Source organism: Microtus pennsylvanicus, chromosome 11 (assembly GCF_037038515.1).
Source record: "Microtus pennsylvanicus isolate mMicPen1 chromosome 11, mMicPen1.hap1, whole genome shotgun sequence".
Lineage (NCBI taxonomy): Eukaryota > Metazoa > Chordata > Mammalia > Rodentia > Cricetidae > Microtus > Microtus pennsylvanicus.
In genome coordinates this window covers 48,228,524-48,248,440 of record NC_134589.1, presented here as the reverse complement: position 1 = coordinate 48,248,440, position 19,917 = coordinate 48,228,524, and the positions used below count along the sequence as shown (strand labels likewise).

At 42.4% G+C, this 19,917-nt stretch overlaps 1 protein-coding gene across 2 annotated transcripts in view; it reads left to right on the top strand.

The window, feature by feature from the left end:
• The window catches only part of Zzef1 (zinc finger ZZ-type and EF-hand domain containing 1), a 120,683-nt gene that overhangs the window by 70,264 nt on the left and 30,502 nt on the right, over window positions 1–19,917 (top strand). For both annotated transcript variants that reach the window (XM_075991740.1, XM_075991739.1), the window contains exons 31-40: window positions 3,241–3,360; window positions 3,938–4,099; window positions 5,357–5,486; window positions 7,786–7,924; window positions 9,340–9,505; window positions 10,727–10,989; window positions 12,083–12,252; window positions 14,441–14,591; window positions 16,356–16,492; window positions 18,714–18,991. In XM_075991740.1, coding sequence (XP_075847855.1) covers window positions 3,241–3,360; window positions 3,938–4,099; window positions 5,357–5,486; window positions 7,786–7,924; window positions 9,340–9,505; window positions 10,727–10,989; window positions 12,083–12,252; window positions 14,441–14,591; window positions 16,356–16,492; window positions 18,714–18,991 — 1,716 coding nt within the window. The remainder of the gene's footprint in view (window positions 1–3,240; window positions 3,361–3,937; window positions 4,100–5,356; window positions 5,487–7,785; window positions 7,925–9,339; window positions 9,506–10,726; window positions 10,990–12,082; window positions 12,253–14,440; window positions 14,592–16,355; window positions 16,493–18,713; window positions 18,992–19,917) is intronic.

Here is a 19,917-nt window from a genome sequence, read left to right as displayed (position 1 = left end):
GTGGAACTGAGTCTTCATTTAGAAGTCAAGAGAAAGAGGGATCAACTAAGGCCATCAAGATGGAGAGTGGCCCTTGAGGTAGATTGACAACCTGTAGGTAGTGGTGTCATGAAAGCCAAGAGAATAGTGTGTTTTCAACCCCCAGCATGGTCAGTTGAGTCAGATATCGATGTGAGAGTTTGAGATTGAAGTAGTGGATTGAAATGGAAACAGTTTTGGAGAATTGTGACCTGAAGCCCAGTTGGTAACATAGAAGGATAAGATTAGAAAAAAAAGAGCAAGAAAATATGGTGGCTATTGGAAGAGGATGTGAGCAACCAAGGGTTGTATTGTTTTGCAGTGCTGGTCACTGAGCTGGAGTCTTGCTCAAGTTCAGCATGTGCTTTACCATGAGGCCTGCACAATACAGGTGTGAGGATACTAGAGCATATGCTGGTGGGGATGAGTCAGCAAAGGCTAGTAAATGCTATCAGTGCCAGCAGTAAAAAGCAGGACATTCCAACAGTTCAGTAGATATAGGTTGGTTGGTAGATGGAGTACTACAAAAATGAGGGACTCCAATGGGATCATTCTGTTTTTAAAATAAGATATGAGGCCGGGCAGTGGTGGTGCATGCCTTTAATCCCAGCACCTGGGAGGCAGAGGCAGGTGGATCACTGTGAGTTCGAGACCAGCCTGGTCTACAAGACCTAGTTCCAGGACAGGTTCCAAAGAGCTACAGAGAAACCATGCAGTGGTGATGCACTCCTTTAATTCTAGCACTTCAGAAGGCAGAGGCAGGCAAATCTCTATGAGTTTGAGGCCAGTCTAATCTATACAATGCTAGTTCCAAGACTGTGTTACACGGTGAAACCCTGTTTCAAAAAAACTAGATAGATAGATAGATAGATAGATAGATAGATAGATAGATAGATAGATAGATAGATAAAAAGATGAAGAGAGTCATCAGTGAAATGAGATAGAGAAGAAGATAGTGACCATTCAAGGAAAAGCAGGAAAATTTTACATAGAGACAAAAACTAAGACAGCCAGTGTGCTAAACTGCTTGACAATTTCAAGTGCTTTTTAAAGAATTGTTTGTAAGTTGGGTCGGGTAGTACACTTCTGTATTCCTAGTGTTCAAGAGGCAGAATCAGGATTGTTTTGAGTTTGAGACCAGTAGGGGTAGTAGTGTAAGTTCCAAGCCAGCTTGGACGATGTGGGACTTTGTCTCAAAAAAAAAAAAAAAAAAAAAAAAGGTGAGGGGCTAGAGTCTGGCCGAGGTTTCCTGTCCTGCCTGATCCTGCAGCCATTCACAAGCTCTCTCAGGTTTTCTGTGGATGCAGTTGCCCCATGTTGGGCACTATTTGTTATCTGATATTTCTGTCCCACCCGGTCCTGCAGCCGTTCAGTCCCAAAGAAATACACAGAGGTATACATTAATAATAAACTGATTGGTCTATTAGCTCGGCTTCTTATTAACTCTTATAATTTATTCATGTTAGCCCATAATTCTTGTCTGTGTTAGCCACGTGGCTTGGTACCTTTTTTGGCGAAGCAGTCACATCTTGCTTGCTCTGTTTCTGGCTTCCTTTATGTCTGGGTGACAACTGCAGACTGAATCTTTCCTCTTCCCCGAATTCTCGTTGCCCTGCCTCTACCTTTTGCCTGGTTGCCCTGCCTATACTTCCTGCCTGGCTACTGGCCAATCAGTGTTTATTTAAAATACAAGTGACAGGGTACAGACCATTGTCCCACAGCAAGAGTTGACTTGGATGTAGGAGCATTTGTTTTTGCAGGGGACCTAAGTTTAGTTTCCAGCACCTACATGGTAGGTCCTATCTGTAAATCCAGTTCCAGAGGAATTCCCAATACTCTCTTCTGAATAGGCACACACATGTTACACATACATACATGTAGGCAAAATACTCATACACATAAAATTTAAAAAATTCATTTTGTTTATTTCTTTGAGACATAGTCTCTCTTTAGTCCTGGCTGTCCTGGAACTTGCTATGTAGGTAGACCAGGCTAGCTTTAAGCTCACAGAGATCCTCTACTTCTGCTTCCTGAGTGCTGGGATTAAAGGTATGAGCTACCATGCCCAGCCTAAAAGAAATACTATTTTTAAAGAGAAAGAATAAAAACTGATGGCTCTAAGTTTAAAGTGACATTAGTCAGCTCAATTGCATGCTGGTCCTTCCACCTACATTCAGCTGTTTTGGAATAATGTAAGATCCTTATACAAGAGGAATTCCTCATAGAAAGAGAAAGAGAGAGGCCAGGGAGCTGATGTTTCTAACATAGGAGTATGATGGTAGACTATGGAATCCAAGCTGAGAAGAGAACAGAGGATGAGCATGCTGGGTGAGGCTGATGGTGACATAGTGTGACTTCCTTGCCTGGGGCCCACTAGGATTGAAAAAGGGCTGTGTAGGATCCATAGGAGAACAGGACAAGAGTTTGTTGGCGGGGTAGCTTTGAAGTGAGTCTTCACCTGATGACAAGGTTAAGGAAGGGCCATCAAAGTGAAAATCGTTAGCAGTGAAGTGGACAGAGAATCAAGAGAAAAAGAAATCGGAGGCATCATTTCCATGGATGTTTTAGTCACTTAGGTGCAAGGGTCAAAGTATGAAAAGCCAGTGAACCAGCACTTGGAATGCATAGGCATTCCTGTAAGTTCCAGGACAGCCAAGACTTCACACAGAGAGCTTCTCTTGGGGGAAAAAAAAAAGTAAAAAAGAAAAATAAAATGTAATATTAAAGTTATCAATGAAGGAAGAACAGATTGGGGGCATGTTGATATAGAGGGGGCTAAATGAGGTAACTAGTAGAAAGCATGGGACATAGCATGGCACACTCATGCAGTAGGAACGGCTGCTGTGTTTGATTAACAAAGAGAGATGAGAAGTTGTCACTGCTATACTTCGGCTGGACTGTTCTTTTGACCCAACTGTACTTGCTCTCAAAAGTCACTGTACTGGGCAGGCATGCCTTTAATACCAGCACTTAGGAGGCAGAGGCAGGAGGATCTCTGTGAGTTCAAGGCCAGCCTGGTCTACAGAGAGAGTTCCAGGACTGGCTCCATAGTTACTGAGAAACCCTGCTTTGAAAAAAAGGGGGGGCACTGTACCTGTTTTTATTTCAATCTCTATGCCTCTTTGTCCAGCTGTCTGCTTCTTGGCTGTTTTGTGTGAGGGATAAAGATTAATAACTTGAAGTTGTCCTAGATATTAAGCTGGCGATTTTCTCTGTTTCCAGTTACTTTGGACACTTGGAAGGCTGTGGTGCTGATCTACACAAAGAAATCCGAGACACCTACTATCAACTTGTTCTATTTTTGGTTAAAGCAATTAAAGGATTTAATAGCATCAATGACAGGTACTGGAGTGCCTCTACATTTCTTGCCGAAAAATGTAATCTTTTGTGATTATAAATGAAACACACATTTGATGTTGAAAATCTAGAAAAGCACAAAATTAACCACAAATATTCACTTACTAGTATATTCTGTGTGTGTGTATAAAATGTGTGCATTGGATAGGTTTCTGGAAATCTAAGAGTTTATAGCCTGTTATCTTCAGTGTTTGATGTGTTATGTGTAGATTAAAACTCGAGTACAAAGCAGATTAAGTAGTAAGTTGTTTAGACGTAACCCTTAAATCAGATGGTTCCTCTGTAGCTGTCTAGCCTCAGCTAATTTGGGCCTGCCCTAATGTTGTCATTCATCAGTGCATGACTTCACTGCTCACTCCCTCACTGTCAGGTGCTCCAAACTCACTTTCCACTTTTCAGAGTTGTTGGGTTTTTTGGTTTTTGTTTTTTTTTCCCCTAAGCTTCAAAGGATATTTGTGTAGAATCCTGCCTTACGAATTAGTACCAAATCAGGCTGCCAACTTACACTGTCCCTGTTAGCAGTGGGCAACTTTGGTAATTGTCACCTATGTGGTCTTTTTAGGTCTCTGCTCCCTGCTTTATCCTGTGTTCAGACAGCCCTGCTTCATCTTTTGGATATGGGCTGGGAACCCAGTGATCTTGCCTTCTTTGTTGACATTCAGTTACCAGAGCTTCTCATGAACATGTCACAAGAAAATATCAGTGTCCATGACAGTGTGATCAGGTAAGAGCACAGTCCCACCCTTTGCTGTTCCTAGAGTAGGGGCACGGGTATAGAGTGGGGCCAAGGGAATGGGCTTGGCAGCTAGTCTGTGATCTTTCCTGGCTTTACCACAAGTGAACTGAGTGTGACCTTGCAAGTTTTTTAACCTTTATTTTTTAAACTCACCTTTTAAAAAAAATGTTTATTTATTTATTTGTTTATTTATTTATTTATTATGTATACAATATTCTGTCTGTGTGTATGCCCACAGGCCGGAGGAGGGCACCAGACCCCATTACAGATGGTTGTGAGCCACCATGTGGTTGCTGGGAATTGAACTCAGGACCTTTGGAAGAGCCAGCAATGCTCTTAACCTCTGAGCCATCTCTCCAGCCCCCAACCTTTCTTTTTTTTTAACCTCCATTTCTTCACCTTTAGAGCTTCCTCTGAGACTAAGTTCCATTTCTGAGTGTCAAGAATAGTGCCTGGTACAGAGCGGGGCAGGGTAAATTGGCATCAGTAGTGTTGTAAACTTGGAAGATGAGGATTATCTTCATTTTAGGGGGTTCCTCATAGCCTGTGGAATTGGAGAATCCTTTTATTTTACACCTGTGTGCTGTTAGCCACTGTAGTGTCCCTGGAGGAGAGAAGGAGCACATACCCTTCACACCGACCCCTCAGAACTAGTTCAAGACTGTATAAGAGGAGGCCTAGCTGGCTTGGAACTCACTATAGTTCAGGTTGGCCTCTTAACTCACAGAGATCCACCTGCTTCTACTACCTCTACCTTCTGAAATGTGCCACTATGCCTGACTAACTTTTTTTTAAATTTATTTATTTATTATGTATACAGCCTTCCTTCCATGTGCACCTGAACACCAGAAGGGGGCACCAGATCTCATTATAGGTGGCTGTGAGCCACCATGTGGTTTCTGGGAATTGAACTCAGGAACTCTGGAAGAACAGTCAGTGCTCTTAACCACTGAGCCATCTCTTCAGCCCCAACTAAACTTTTTTTAATCTTCGTATTTGACTCCAGTACCTGGCATATGATAGGTTTGCCCTACTCAGTGTAATCTGCTTAAGAAATGTTATTTTTATTTATTTATTTTTTATGAGCATGAATCTAAATAGCAGATAACTCTGAGGCTTTGAGAAGCAGTTTCCATCATTTCAAAATGCCAGTCTGTTAAACTTATGGGACACAGCATCTACTAACTAACACTTCCTTGGATATTGTAAGAAGCATACCTTTTACTCATTACATCCTTCTTTCAGCCAGTGGAGTGAAGAAGATGAGCTCGCTGATGCCAAGCAGAACTCGGAGTGGATGGATGAGTGTCAGGATGGCATGTTTGAAGCCTGGTATGAAAAAATAGCTCAAGAGGATCCAGAGAAGCAGAGGAAAGTAAGACCTCGCAACTAGAGCAATCTGTGTGACTTGCTAGGGTTTGGAGAGGAGGGTGTCCCTGGGGTGTGCTTGGATGATGTCTCCCAGAGGGCTTCTGGGAACATTCAGGACCAATGTCTGTTCTTCATCCTGATGGGATCCATCATGGTGGCTTACTTCCATAGGACTAGGCTCTCAGCAGAGTGTCTAATAAGGCTGATGTACATTATTAGATTCCAGTGTATTAAATTAGTGAGAAATGGAATTGCCAAGGTTTGGACTCTCGTGCTCTGGGCTGGCACACTGTCCTCCTGTAGGCAAGCAGCATTCCAATTACAAAGATGATAATCAGGTGAGCTTGGAAGCAGCTCCAGTTTATCCTATGAGAGCTAAATGACGCACATGGTAGAGGAATCAACTTAGGTAGGCTGTCTGTCTTTATGTAAGGTGTCCCATCTGCCACTGCTACATGTGTCAGACAGCTGGTATCATGAAGACACTAATTTTCCCCATATTAAGTACTTTCTGTCTGCCACTGCTCTGCCCATTATAGTACCTCTGTGATACTGAAGAGAAACACACCAACTGGGACTTGTGACTTCTCTCTTGCAAGTTCATGTCTGAATGAGGGCATCCTGTAGTGTTCAGATGACCTGGCAGATTTCTTCTCCTACAACATACCATCTACTACCAAACACTGACTTTCTGACTTGGTTTCCTCATATGCAGACTCTAAAATGAACTACCTTATAACCACCAAGTACTTTTTAGTAACCCTATAGCTTGCTCATATAACAGTCTCTTACTATCTGCTCCCAGGAAGGAAATTAGGTAGCTAATAGAAAGTCTGTTGGCTAGTTGTGTGGTTAGCTAGTTAGTTAAAGATGAAAAACTTATATGATCTGAGGAGAAACCAGAGTACTGTTTGTTTATAAAGAGGTCCAGACTGGCCTATAACTTGCAACCCTCCTGCCTCAGTCTACTGGATGCTAGGATCATGGGAAAGCATCGCCATGCCCTGCAGTTTTAATGTGTCAGAATCAAGAGTCCTCCTTTGATGCCTCAGTCTACTGAATGCTAGGATCATGGGAAAGCATCGCCATGCCCTGCAGTTTTATGTGTCAGAATCAAGAGTCCTCCTGTGATGCTTGTTAGCATTTCCATTGTCTGACAAGCACCCAAGCCAAACATCTGGGTGTCATTCCTGACAGTCTCTTTATTAATTTGGTCACCAAGGCTTCTCACTTTGCCTCCTTAATACTTTTCAAATCTGCCTACTTTCCTCATCCTGTTTAACAGCTCAGTCCCTGCCCTTATTACAGCCATGGAGTTACTTGAATAGCTGTATCATAGTCAGCTTCCCTGACCCTTGTCTTAGTCTATCAATCCATTCTTTGCTCTGCAACCAGAGGAACCTTCAGAGTACCCGGATCTATTGCCATTACTTTCCTGTTGAAAAATTGCTTTTAAACACTAGCTGTTTAGGCTCCTGGAGTTTATCTTTCTAACTTCACCTGGTAATTCCTCCTCTGTACTCTATTATACATGCTACATATTGCCCATTTTAGAAGCCCTGGAGCTAGAGATATGGTTAGTGGCTAAGAGCATTTGCTGCTCTTCCAAAAGATCCAAGTTTTGTTTCTAGCCACCGATGCTGGGTGGCTCACAACTCTATCTCTATGGAATTCAATGCTTGCTTCTGCAGGTACACATACATTGCTGGCATACACATACATCGGCACACACATGTGCATAAATAAAATAACATCTTTTTAAAAGGCAAACCAAAAAAAAAAAAAACCCTTGTCTTTTTTTTTTCTTTTTGTTTTTCTGTGCCTTATGCCTGCTAGGCAAGTGCTCACACACTCAGCTACATCCCCAGCCCGTGTTTATGCTCCCTTTTTACAGGAGCAAAGCTTCTGTGGACTTTGCTGTTCCTTCTGTCTCCACCCAACTACCATCTATTTGTTCTTGGTTTCCTTCTGTCTCCACCCAACTACCATCTGTTTGTTCTTGGTTTTACCTGAGGAATTGTCTTCCTTGAAAAGCCTTCCTTGACCCTCCAGATTCCTTTGATAGTGTCCTTTGTGTTCTCTGAGCTTCCTGAATTTGCCTCTCAAAGCATTCCTCACATAGTATGACCATCATCTGTTTGCTTTAGGGAATTCCTAAGTGGGTACTTGCTTATCCAACTTCAAATCCTAGCACCTGGTACAAAGTTTGGGCTCCTAGGTTTCTACTGAGTGAATGAATTGATTAATGAACAGTGGCCACAACAGAAAGGCTGTTGGCTAATTGTGTTCATTTCACCTTACAGATGCACATGTTTATTGCTCGCTACTGTGACCTGTTAAATGTGGACATCTCTTGTGATGGGTGTGATGAGATTGCCCCCTGGCATCGCTACCGATGTCTGCAATGCAGTGACATGGACCTTTGCAAGACTTGTTTCCTTGGTAAAATTCAGGGGGAATCCCATGTCCACAAGCAATAGTCATTTCTGCTTTCTATGATTTTGCCGTTTTAAAAATTCATTGTGCTGAATAGAGACATTGTCCAGTGTCTCTGGTTCGTTCTCCCTCAACTCAATGATGAGCTTTACTGCTACTATCTGACATCCTTCCATCTCCCATCCTGCTGGGGAGGCCCTTGATAAACTCTCAGGACTAATTAATGCAGGCTCAGATAAGTTTCTAAGAAATTTTGCTTCTGAATCACACAGTAGTTCCAAATAGCAACATATGTGAACAAGCAAAATAAGCTTGAAATATTCTTTAATATACTTGTCTCATAGGTGCTAGGGCAGAGCCTCTCTGCAGTAGTGAGTCCTGGAGGGCTCCGTGTATTTGAAATCCAGCAGTAAAAGACACAGTTGCTGTTCTGGAAATACAGTCTACCAGAGACCAAACGTATCCACATAATAAATGCATATGCTGTTATAACTGAGCCAAGCAAAGTATTTCTGGAAAATTTTGGAAATATTGCAGCTCTCTACAGAGAAGCCTTGTGGAGGAGATAGGGTAAGAATTGATCTTTGAAGGAAGTTCAAACTGGATGACATTGCAAAACTCTGAAGATAGCATTACCATCAAGAGCAGAACAAGCTCAGGGACAGGAAGGAGTGCTTTCAGTGAGTTTAGATAGATACCCTTGAGTATCTGTTTAGTTAAGTGATGGAATAAGATGGACAGAGTCCAGGTTGTAGGACCCTGAGATGCTAGGCTAAGGAATTGAATAGTCTGAAGACAGGAGAGACAGTTTACACCTAGGATGTTACCATGGCCAAAGCTTTGGTCTGGGGAGACTGTCCGTGTTGTTCTTCTTTAGGAGACTTTAGTCACACTGGAAACAAGTGGCCAGCTGTGAGGAGATTGAGCAGGGACTTAGACTGAGAGCAGAGTACCTTGTCTTGTTCATGTCTGTTCTTCTCTTACTCATCGGGTCTGGGGTTCTGAAGTCTATTTTCACCTATAATTCTGCAGTGACAAAAAAGAACAGAAACTTGATCACTGGTGTGCTCCAGAGGAACACACCAGTGGTTGTGTAACTTCTATTAGAGATGGGGTGTAAGAGATAACTCACAAAGTGCATGGGCCTTTTTCTCCCAAATAGTAGTCATGGTAGTAATTTGGCATGTATTTGATCTGACTGTGACACTGTAGAATGGGGATCAGTCAGCTGGACCATTGCCAGAGTTCTATGCTGAGAATATCATTGATATGCTCGTGGCCACTGGGGCATTCTAGTCTTCCATGGAACCCCTGCCTCTGGAGTAGTAAATGAGAAATGGCTCTGGTGTTGGGATCGGTTTGCTAGCATTCTGGGGGACCCTCTACCCCATCCACCTCACACACTGCTGGTTTTTCTTCAGGTGGAGTGAAGCCTGAGGGCCATGGAGATGATCATGAAATGGTCAACATGGAGTTCACCTGTGACCACTGCCAGGGTTTGATCATAGGCCGGAGAATGAATTGCAATGTGTGTGATGACTTTGATCTTTGCTATGGATGCTATGCAGCAAAAAAATACTCCTATGGGTATGTCAGTTGTCTTGCCACCACCATGACCTTTTGGGCTATGTCTTTACTTAAAGGAGGTGTTTTGCTTTTTCGGTGGTACTAGGGATTGAACCCAGGACTTCACAGATGCTGGGCTATACTGCTAGCCTTCCTTATTTTAAAATATTTGTATTGTTATTAGGTGTATGTGTGGAGATGAGAAGACAGTTCTGTGGTGTCACTTCTCTCTTTTCTCCTTTTTGTGGGTTCTAGAGATTAAACTCGGGTCACCAGGTTTGCTGAATGCCTTTCTTACTAAGCTGTCTTGTGGCCCCTTTCTTATTTTTTTTTAAACGAAAGGTTTTGTTTTGTTTAATACAATTTTTAAAATATTTAGAAGAGGAGAGATTAGTACAGTGCACCCTGTGTCCTCGGATTCATCAGTTAGGGAATGGCATCATGAGTGCTTACTACATCCCTTTCTTTTACCTTATTTATTTGTTTTTTTTTATCCATTGAAATTTTATTATGCATTAGGGAGCTTAACCTAAAAACCAACAGAATAGTAAAAAGATATGTTATATCTGTTCATGGCTTCAAAATATATTTTCCTTTGATGGCTCAGCAGTTAAGAGCACTGGCTGCTCTTCCAGAGGTCCTGAATTCAATTCCCAGGAACCACACAGTGGCTCACCTTCAAGTACTTAAAACACATCCCAAGGGGCTGGAGAGATGGCTCAGAGGTTAAGAGCATTGCCGGCTCTTCCAAAGGTCCTGAGTTCAATTCCCAGCAACCACATGGTGGCTCACAACCATCTGTAATGGGGGTCTGGTGCCCTCTTGTGGCCTGCAGGCATACACACAGACAGAATATTGTATACATAATAAATAAATAAATATTTTAAAAAAACACACATTTCAAACCTTAAGTCATTTCTTTCCTATATCTTGTAATTCATCTTTTTAAATTACGGGCATTACATTGCATTACCAAACTTCAGTAGCACACCCTCAGAAATCTCTGAACTCTGTCTTTCTTAGCGTGGTTCCCATGTGCAGGCTTTAGGTTGTGAAGTGCTAATGTGAGATGCCCAGTGTTTGTGTTTGTTCATTTCTCTGGGGAAAGAGTTGATACTATTCTTTAAAGCTTCAGTAACCACAGCCTATTGGTGACTAAAGCACATACTCCCCTGAGGTTCTAGGTATCTTTGTCAGAGTTTCACAAATGCTGTAGGCCTTAAAATTCTCCTGTCTCTGCAGCCATTTGCCAACCCATAGCATCACAGCCCACCCAATGGTGACCATTCGGATCAGTGACCGGCAGAGGCTCATCCAGCCCTATATTCACAACTACTCCTGGTTGCTCTTTGCTGCCCTGGCTCTCTATAGTGCCCACCTGACCAGCACAGAGCACGTGGATGGGGAGCAGCTGGACCCCCAGGCCCGCAGCAACGCTGCTACCCTGCGGAGCCAGTGCATGCAGCTGGTTGGGGACTGTCTGATGAAGGCCCACCAGGGCAAAGGTAACTAACTATTCCTATGTAGAACCCCAGCCCTGCCTCTGCTTGCTGTTGGACAGAAAGCCCAGGCAGCCATAAAAAACTATGCTTGGCTCAGAGGTAGTATACAAGAGGGATTCAGCATAGCCTGGAACTTAAGTTTCAGTTTTTCTCTAGAGGACTGTTGTCATAAAGTAACTTTTAGTTAGTCAAAGTGTTTCCCTGACAACGCAGTGCAGCATTAATATAATAAAACTCGGGGAGTCCATGGATCTATAATATTTGAATCTCTCACTTTGCTCAGGAATCCATGTTTTGTTTTTTTTTAATACCTGAAGTACAAATGCACATGTACTTGTATCTGAGATGAAAGCTGCTTACAAATAATGGTGTGTGTCTGGGCGTGACCACGCACATTCAGATCCAGTTCTGTGGAGGTTAGGTGGGTCTACATGGATGCCCTTTCTCAAAATAACAAAATAATGAGTTAGTTCTGACTTCACTGAAGTAATTCTGACTACTTTTTTAGAAAGAAAGTAGTGTAAATGTTAAACTTCTGAGACATTTTAGTTTCTCTCCGATGGTAGACTCCTCATCCTAATTGATACTAGGAAATCATACTTATCTTACGGAGAAGGGGGGTGATATTTATCTGTAGGTGGGGGGATTTAAAAACCTAGTCGCTAGCCAGGCATAATGCAGTACATGCCTTTAATCTAGGCTCTGACAGCCCTGCGAGTTCAAGGCCACCCTGTTCTACGTAGCAAGTTCCAGGCAAGTCAGAGATACATAGTGAGACCCTGTCTCAGAAAATAATAATAATAGTTACTTGGCACTACCAGAAAAGAAAGTTTCTAATTTTCAAAACAATCCTGTCGCCTGTTGTATCTTCAGTGTTTCATTGTGCTTAAAGTGCAGGTGCCCTTTGCTGTTGTCTTTCCCATCTGGGATCAGGAGGGGCATGGCAGGCTGCCAGAGATATTGCTGTATGATTTGTGTGACACCCCCACCCCTGCCAAGCCATCTGTTTCTAATACAGTGGTTAAACTTTGTGGCACTCGCCAGTAATATTCCTGTTGTGAATGTTTAACCGTGTTCTTGTTTCTTCCCCTTCCAGGTCTTAAAGCTCTAGCTCTTCTTGGTGTATTGCCAGATGGTGACTCTACCTCAAAAAATCAAGCCCTGCCAGGAACAATGTCCATCCAAACCTCAGAGGACCAACTAGAGAAGACAAAAGTTCAGCTTGCTGAGGAGCCAGTAGATGCGAGCCTGTTAGTGCCCTGCAGTGTAAGTAGTGTGTCTTTGCCATGTGGTCACAGCTTGCATTCAGGGAGCCAGTCACACAGAGAGGCACAACAGGGAAGTTAAGAGCATGGATTATGAAACTGAAGACTTCAGTGCTCAACTTTGGTTTATATTCAGCCAACAGATAGATAATAACAAAAGTTTACTGTTTTAACGAGTAGACACGGGTAGGTGTATCGACAGAAAAACCTTTATAGGCCCAAGCATGATCTATGTTGGTGGCACAAATAAACATCCTTTTGTTAATTTAAAATAATATTAAATAACTTAACAAAAGATTGTTTTTGTAGAAGTTTGCCTTCAGAGCTTTAGCCCATGCTGTAAATTTCCCCAATGCTGCAGGAGCCAATGGTGTTTCTGTTGTAAGCCCATCAAGGTACCAGGTCAGGATAATCTCAAGCTGCCTGCCAATCTCTCAGCATCAACAATGTAGCCACACAACATTTTAACCTGCCACAGATTACCTTACACAAGGAGGGACAGCAGTCCTCACCTTATTCCCAGGACTGTGTGTATTTGTGAGCCCTCAGCATCCTACAAGAATCTGTAGCAAGCTGCCCACAACATTGTGGTCACCATCTATCAATGTGTTCATTCATTTACACCAAAATGGACTTGATTTTTTATTTATTTTGATGCTCAGATTGACCCCATGTTTGTGGCCCACTGGCCATTCTTGCTTGGCTTTTGTATATTCTCTCTCTCTCTCTCTCTCTCTCTCTCTCTCTCTCTCTCTCTCTCTCTGTCTCTGTGTGTGTGTGTGTGTGTGTGTGTGTGTGTGTGTGTGTGTGTGTGTGTGTAGGTGCAGGTACATTCTGTAAAAGGGGGTGATAATAATAGTGATTGTAACACAGGGCTATTGTAGGAGTTATGTGCTGTCCACACTTGAAAGAAACATGTGAAGTGTTTAGACCTTGCACACAGTAAGCTCCATCTTAGAAAAGGACTTGTGTATCCTGCACCATTACTCTCTGCCATAGTCCTTGAGACAGGATTTCTCGCAGAACCTGAAATTAATGTGATCAACAAGCCCCAGCAATCCTCCTTCCTCTTCCCTTGGCAGCAGTTACAGGTATAACACATTCATGGCCACATCCAGTCTTTTTTTTTTACATCCCAACCACGATCTTTCCTCCCTCCTCTCCTCTCATTCATTTTCCCCATCTTCCTCCCACCCCCCACATCCACTCCTCCTCTGTTTCTGTTCAGAAAGGGGCAGGCCTCCCATAGGTGGCAACAAAGCATATGTATATGAGTGATGGGATCTGACTCATCCTCATGCTTGTATATTAAGGCCTCTTATGCACTGAGCTCATACCTCTGTCCTATACCCTGAGAATATTCATTTCTATATCAATAAAATATCTTTATCTATGGCAGGAGAAACAATATTATGTGTAGATTTGATGTAACCTTATCTTTATAATAGCATTAAAGAGAATAGTAGATATAATACTTTTCTGATTATAAATAAAGATGGGTTTTATTTTTCTATGGTATGTGTATGCTGTATGCATGTGTACATTTTCATGTGTACTTGCATATCAACATCAAGAGTCTTCCTCTATCACTCTAAACCTTATTCTTTTTGAGGCAGGTCTCTTACTGAACCTACACACCAATTCAGCAATACTAGCTGGTCAGTAAGCACCAGGGATCCCTGTCTCTGCGTCCTCCCATGCTGGGATTACAGGCACTCTCTACCACACTTGACTTTTTACATAGTTGCTAGAGATCCAAGCTTAGGTCCTCATGCTTACATGGCAAGCATTTTGTTGATTGAGGCATCTCCCAGCCTGTGTCTGTTTTTTCTACAAAAAAGTAAAATATATATTTTGTACTCTATTGTACTAGCAGAAAATCAACACTTCATTTTTTCCCCCAAAGAACTTTCCATTCTTGGCTTCTGGAAGCCAAACAGAATATACTGAAGATTTGTTATCAGCCATTGCTTATGTGACCTGGAAGCTCTGATGGCACTTCCAAGATGATCCGGGGATGTGATGGGATAATCATTATTGTAGAGTAGTGGTTTATTCTAAAAAATTAGTGACATTTTTCTAAGGAAATTCCAAAGAATTTTAGTTTGTGAAAGACTAACAATTGTATACAGTAGTATATATGGAGTACATTTTTGTTATATTTTTTTACATTTGCCTCCTGATTTTAGGGAAAAAGAGCTGCAGATAAAGAAGTCAGACCTTTGGATTATAAGCAGAGGAAAACGGCAGGTGAAAGTCGCACCTTAATGAAGGACCCTTTGTACCAAACCCAAACTTCTGATGCACCTGCAAATGCTCACATGCCTCCAGGACCTCCAGGTCAGGAACATATGGCTGTTAACCCCACTTCTTCCTCTCCAAGTGCATGCGTCATCACGTCTGCACTGTCGCATACAGTTGGAAATTGGAAAACCTGAGGTTTCTCCATTCTGTTCAGCTGCAGCTGGTAACCCTGCATCACCTATACTTTACTTTAGCTTATCTAGTACATGCATTTACCAAGAGCCTTCTCTTTGTTGAGATCCCAGGGGTGAAATCTACCAACATAGGCAAAGGCACACATGGCCTCTGCCCTCCTGGAACTCACAATCCAGGAAGGTTTCAAATAACTGTCATTTAAAGTGGTCCCAGGAGAAAGGTGATGAGTGCGAGCCCTGATTGCGATCTAGAGCAGATTTTATCTGTATAAAGCCATATAGAAGGAGATGTAAGGCTCCTTGCATGTGCCAGGACATGCAGTAGGGGCTGACATCAGGCAGAAATCACTGTGAGAAAAGGCCTCTTGGTAGGTTCCAGAACTAACATGAGGAGAAGTCCTCATGCAGATGTGCAGAGCGCTGGAAGATGACACAGAAGAGCTACTGTGGTGTTCTGCTGCATGCTTCTGACGGTCAGGCCTCAGGCTGTGAAAAGATGGACGTGGTGGGCTTGGAGCTGGGGTTTTGGAGGGTGGAGGTATAGTGTTGGGTTGAAGGAGATGCTTCAGGTAGCATTGTTTGTTCTATAATAGAATGGAAGGGAGTAGATTCTACACCATCTTCAGGGCCAACTCTCAGAAGCAGTAGACATCATGCCAGGTCCTCAAAGTCTACCAGAGTCAGATTCCCCTGAGGATTAGCATTCTGGTCCATAGGCAACAAGTAAGTGTCAAGTACCCCCATGTTCTGGGACATTACTAAGTGCTTGAGGTATATCACAAAAGAGGCAAAAATCAGAAGGGTAAATGATGAACAGCAAACACAAATATGCAAAATGTTAAAGGGTAATCAAATGCTAGAGAGCATATGGTTTAGAGCAGGGTCAGAGAACAGGGAGGACCGTTCCTATGAATAGGAATTAGGGAGCAGGAAGGCCTCCTTGAGAAGGTGGCTGTAGGGTTGGAGAGATGGCTCAGAGGTTAAGGGCATTGCCTGCTCTTCCAAAGGTTCTGAGTTCAATTCCCAGCAACCACATGGTGGCTCACAACCATCTGTAATAAGGTCTGGCGCCCTCTTCTGGCCTGTGGGCATACACACAGACGGAATATTGTATACATAATAAATAAATATTAAAAAAGAAAAGACCCTAAAAAAAAAGAGAGAGAGAGAGAGAAGGTGGCTGTAAAAAGTGTTCAACAATAGAGTTTGTTATTTTTATGGGTTTTGTTTTTGTTTTTTAAAATATTATAATTTTATGTCTATGGGTGTTTTGTCTACATGTATATCTGTGTACCAAGTATGTGCCTGGTATAGGCAGAGAATCAAATTGGAGTTACAAGTGGTTGTGAACCACCATGTGGATGCTGGGTTCAAACCCAGGTCCTCTGGAAAGCAACCAGTGCTCTTAACCACTGAGCAAACTCTCCAGCCTCTTTGTTCTTCTTTTTGAAACAAAGTCTTGCTGTGTAGCCCAGCCTAGCCTCAAACTCTTGGTTAGCCACCCTGTCAAGTGCTAGGATTCCAAGCATGCATTACCATGCCTTATTTATTTCATCTATAGAATATCCAGCTCCCTTCTATAGGATCACAAGGACAGAGTCATGGCTTAGTTGCCTTCTGTGTGTGTGTGAAACCCAGTAAAATCTGAATGTGTTTTCCCACACAGATGCTGAACATCCAGAAGTATCATCTCAGACAGCAGAAGAGAAGGCAGTTACTCCAAACCCTGAGCAGGTGTTTGCAGAATGTTCCCAGAAGAGGATTTTAGGATTGCTAGCAGCCATGTTACCTCCCATCAAGTCGGTAAGAGGCAGGCAATGTTTTCTTTGTGAAAGAGTGGGTGGTTGTAGTCACAGGAAAAATGGCGAGGGGACGATTATGAATTAAAGTTAATTTCTCCTTTGAAGTTACATTTTGTATGAATGCGATTGACTGTTTTTAATTATTTTTTTATTCTTATAGTTACATTTTTTTTGGTTTATCTAGACAGGGTTCTCTATGGAACAGCCCTAACTGTCCTGGAACTAGCTCTGTAGGCCAGTCTGGCCTCGAACTCACTCACAGAGATCCATCTGCCTCTGAAGATCGTGTGTGTATGTGTGTGTGTGTATGTGTGTGCGCGCACACACATACACACACACCTACTGAGTTTATACACACCACATGCTTTTAGATGCCATGGGCCAGAGGACATTGGATCCCCTGGGACTGGAGTTAGAGGGAGTTGAACCCCATCTTGTCTTTTCCAAGAGCAGCAAATGCTCTTAACCACTGAGCCATCTGTCTACCCCTATTGTGGTAACTTTCATAATATTAATATCTTCAAAGAATCTAGCTTAGCTATATCCTTAGTATTCTTATAATTTTCTGAACTCTTCATATGTGCATATCTTATGTGAATTTTAGTATTATCTTTTAGCAAGACCCTGTCAATTTGCCCCTTTAAGATCTGGTGAATTATTTTCTTTGGAATAGCATTAGATATATATTAATTTAGGAATAACTGACATCTTTAACAATACTATATTTTGTTTTTTCTCATGGCTAGGAATTAGACAGAGCTAGCAAAATGTGGTTCATTTTTTATTGCTAAGAGCTTTTGGTGCTACTGTTGCTTTGTTTTACTAGTATGTATACAGTTCCCTCTTGAATCACACTCATTATGCTAACTCACAATTATTAAAGAAGTTCTCCGGTTTTTTCTTTTTTTCCTATGGAAAATAATAAATGATTTAAATGTAGTCAGCTGTTTTCTAAATGGCATTTTTAATAATATAGCATTGGAAGCCAAGTAAAATGCATTTAAAGAAAGAAGAATAAGACTGAGAAGATGACTTGATAGGTAAAGCGCTTACCATTGAAGCTTGAGGATCCCAGAACCCACTTAAAGTTGGATAGAGTTAAAAAAAAAAAAAAACTAACCGTAATAGTGGTTCATAATTGGATAGAGTTTTGGCTGGTGCACACTTTTAGAAGTTTTAGGTACTATCTTTATGATGGTTTAATCTAATACAAATAGTTTATAATATCAAAAATCAATACTGCTGTTAGATCTTCCAATTCAAAGCATCTAAGATTTTCAAGAATAAAGTGAGGGGGAAAAAAGTTGGCTAGAGTAACATGTGTCTCCTCATGGAGACAATGGTGCAGGTGGAGACAAAAAAATCCCCTGAAACTCATAGGCAAGCTAGTGTGACGTATACAGAAGCAAACAACAAAGAGACCCTGTCTCAGACAAGGTACAAGTTACCAACATTGGAGGTCTTTCCTTGGCCTCCACATGTGCATACATGCACGTCATACTGAAAGGGAGGGAGGGAGGGAGGGAGGGAGGGAGGGAGGGAGGGAGGGAGGGAGGGAGGGAGGGTGGGAGGGAGGGAGGGAGGTTGGGAGAATAATTTGCAGGTGTTGCTTACAGATGTTTATGGAGAAAGGTTGGCAAACTGTCCATCCAACTGTTAGTAGTTGTTACTTCCTTGACACTGATGGATCAGAGAGGGGCTGTGATGGAAAGTCTGAATTTCATGTGTTTTTTTAGTTCTTTGAATTCTTTATAATGAACATCATCAGGAAAGGAAGAAAAAAGCAAGTGTTTACTTTAAGGATAAAGGAATGTTAGAAGCGGTATAAGAAGGGATTGGAGACACAGCTCAGCAGTTGAGAGTCCTTGCTACTCTTGTGGAGTTTGGTTCCAAGCACTCATGTCCAGAGGTTCAACACTTGTAACTCCAGCGTCAGGGGATCCAGTGCCCTCCCTCTTCTGGGCTCCAGAGGACCTGCACTTACATATGTATAGTCATACACACACACACACACACACACACACACACACACACACACGTAAAAAAAATAAATTTAAAAGATAAGATGATACTTGAACTTATTTATTTTATTTACAGTAGATTGTACACATGTCATTTTTGAAACTGGAATTAGGCCAGTTGTAATACATGAATGGGGGGCATGTATAGATGATGTGCTGACTGGGTTTTGTACTAAAGAGATTTCCCCTCTCTGTTGACAGGGTCCCACAGTCCCCCTGATAGACCTGGAACACGTCCTCCCACTCATGTTTCAGGTTGTCATCTCCAACGCAGGCCACCTGAATGAAACCTACCACCTCACCCTGGGTCTTCTGGGCCAGTTAATTGTCCGTCTTTTGCCAGCAGAGGTGGACACTGCAGTCATCAAGGTCCTTTCAGCCAAACACAACCTGTTCGCTGCAGCAGACAATGGCGTTGTGCCAGATGGCTGGAAGACCACTCACCTGCTCTTCAGCCTAGGTGCTGTCTGCCTGGACAGGTAACCTTAGTTTTCACATACCCAGCCTCCACTCCACCCTTTGTGGTACTCACTGTTGATGAGTTTCAGTGTGCTGCAATGCTGAGGCTCTGCTGTGAGAATCCAGCTCATAGCTCCACACTGAAATAGCTGAGAGCCTTAGCAGTACCTGCCAGTCAACTCTGATGAGATTTATTCGGGTAGATTTTTCCTGAGAAAAGTAAGTGTAGGCACTGGGGTTAAAAAGTGTTTTTATTATAAAAACAATAGTCATAATACCAAATGTGAAATGAAGGAAAATGACCTTGATTTGTCCATATGCATCTCTAGGCTCCTGTCTGAGTAGGACTGTGAGTATGAGTGTGTCTGTGTGTGCTTGTGGAGAGGACACTCTAGGCAGTGACTCCAGCCTCCCTAACGCTGCGGTCCTCTACTAGAGCTCCGCATGTTGTGGTCACCCCACCGTAAAATCATTTTCAGTGTTACTCATAACTGTAATTTTGCTGATGTTATGAAGAAAACCTTTCAACCCGAATGCCTATACTTAATTTTCTTTACATTATGAACCATATTGTAAATATCTGTGTTTTCAGATGGTCTTTTTGATATGTGTATTGGTGTTTTGCCTTCATGTATGTGTGTGTGAGGGTACTTGATTCCCTGGAACTGGAGTTCTAGACAGTTGTGAGCTGCCATGTGGATGCTGGGAGTTCAACCTGGGTCCTCTGGAAGAACTGCTGGTGCTCTTTACCTCTGACCCATCTCTCCATCCCTTCAGATGGTCTTAGATGACTTCTGTGAAAGCGTTGGTTGACACCCCCCAGAGGGGTCATGACCCAAAGTTTGAGGACCACTGTTTTATTTTTACAGAGGTTTGAGAACATAGTTATAGGTAGAGTTTATAGGCTGAGTATATAAGTAACGGATTTTGTTGTTTTCACTTGTCT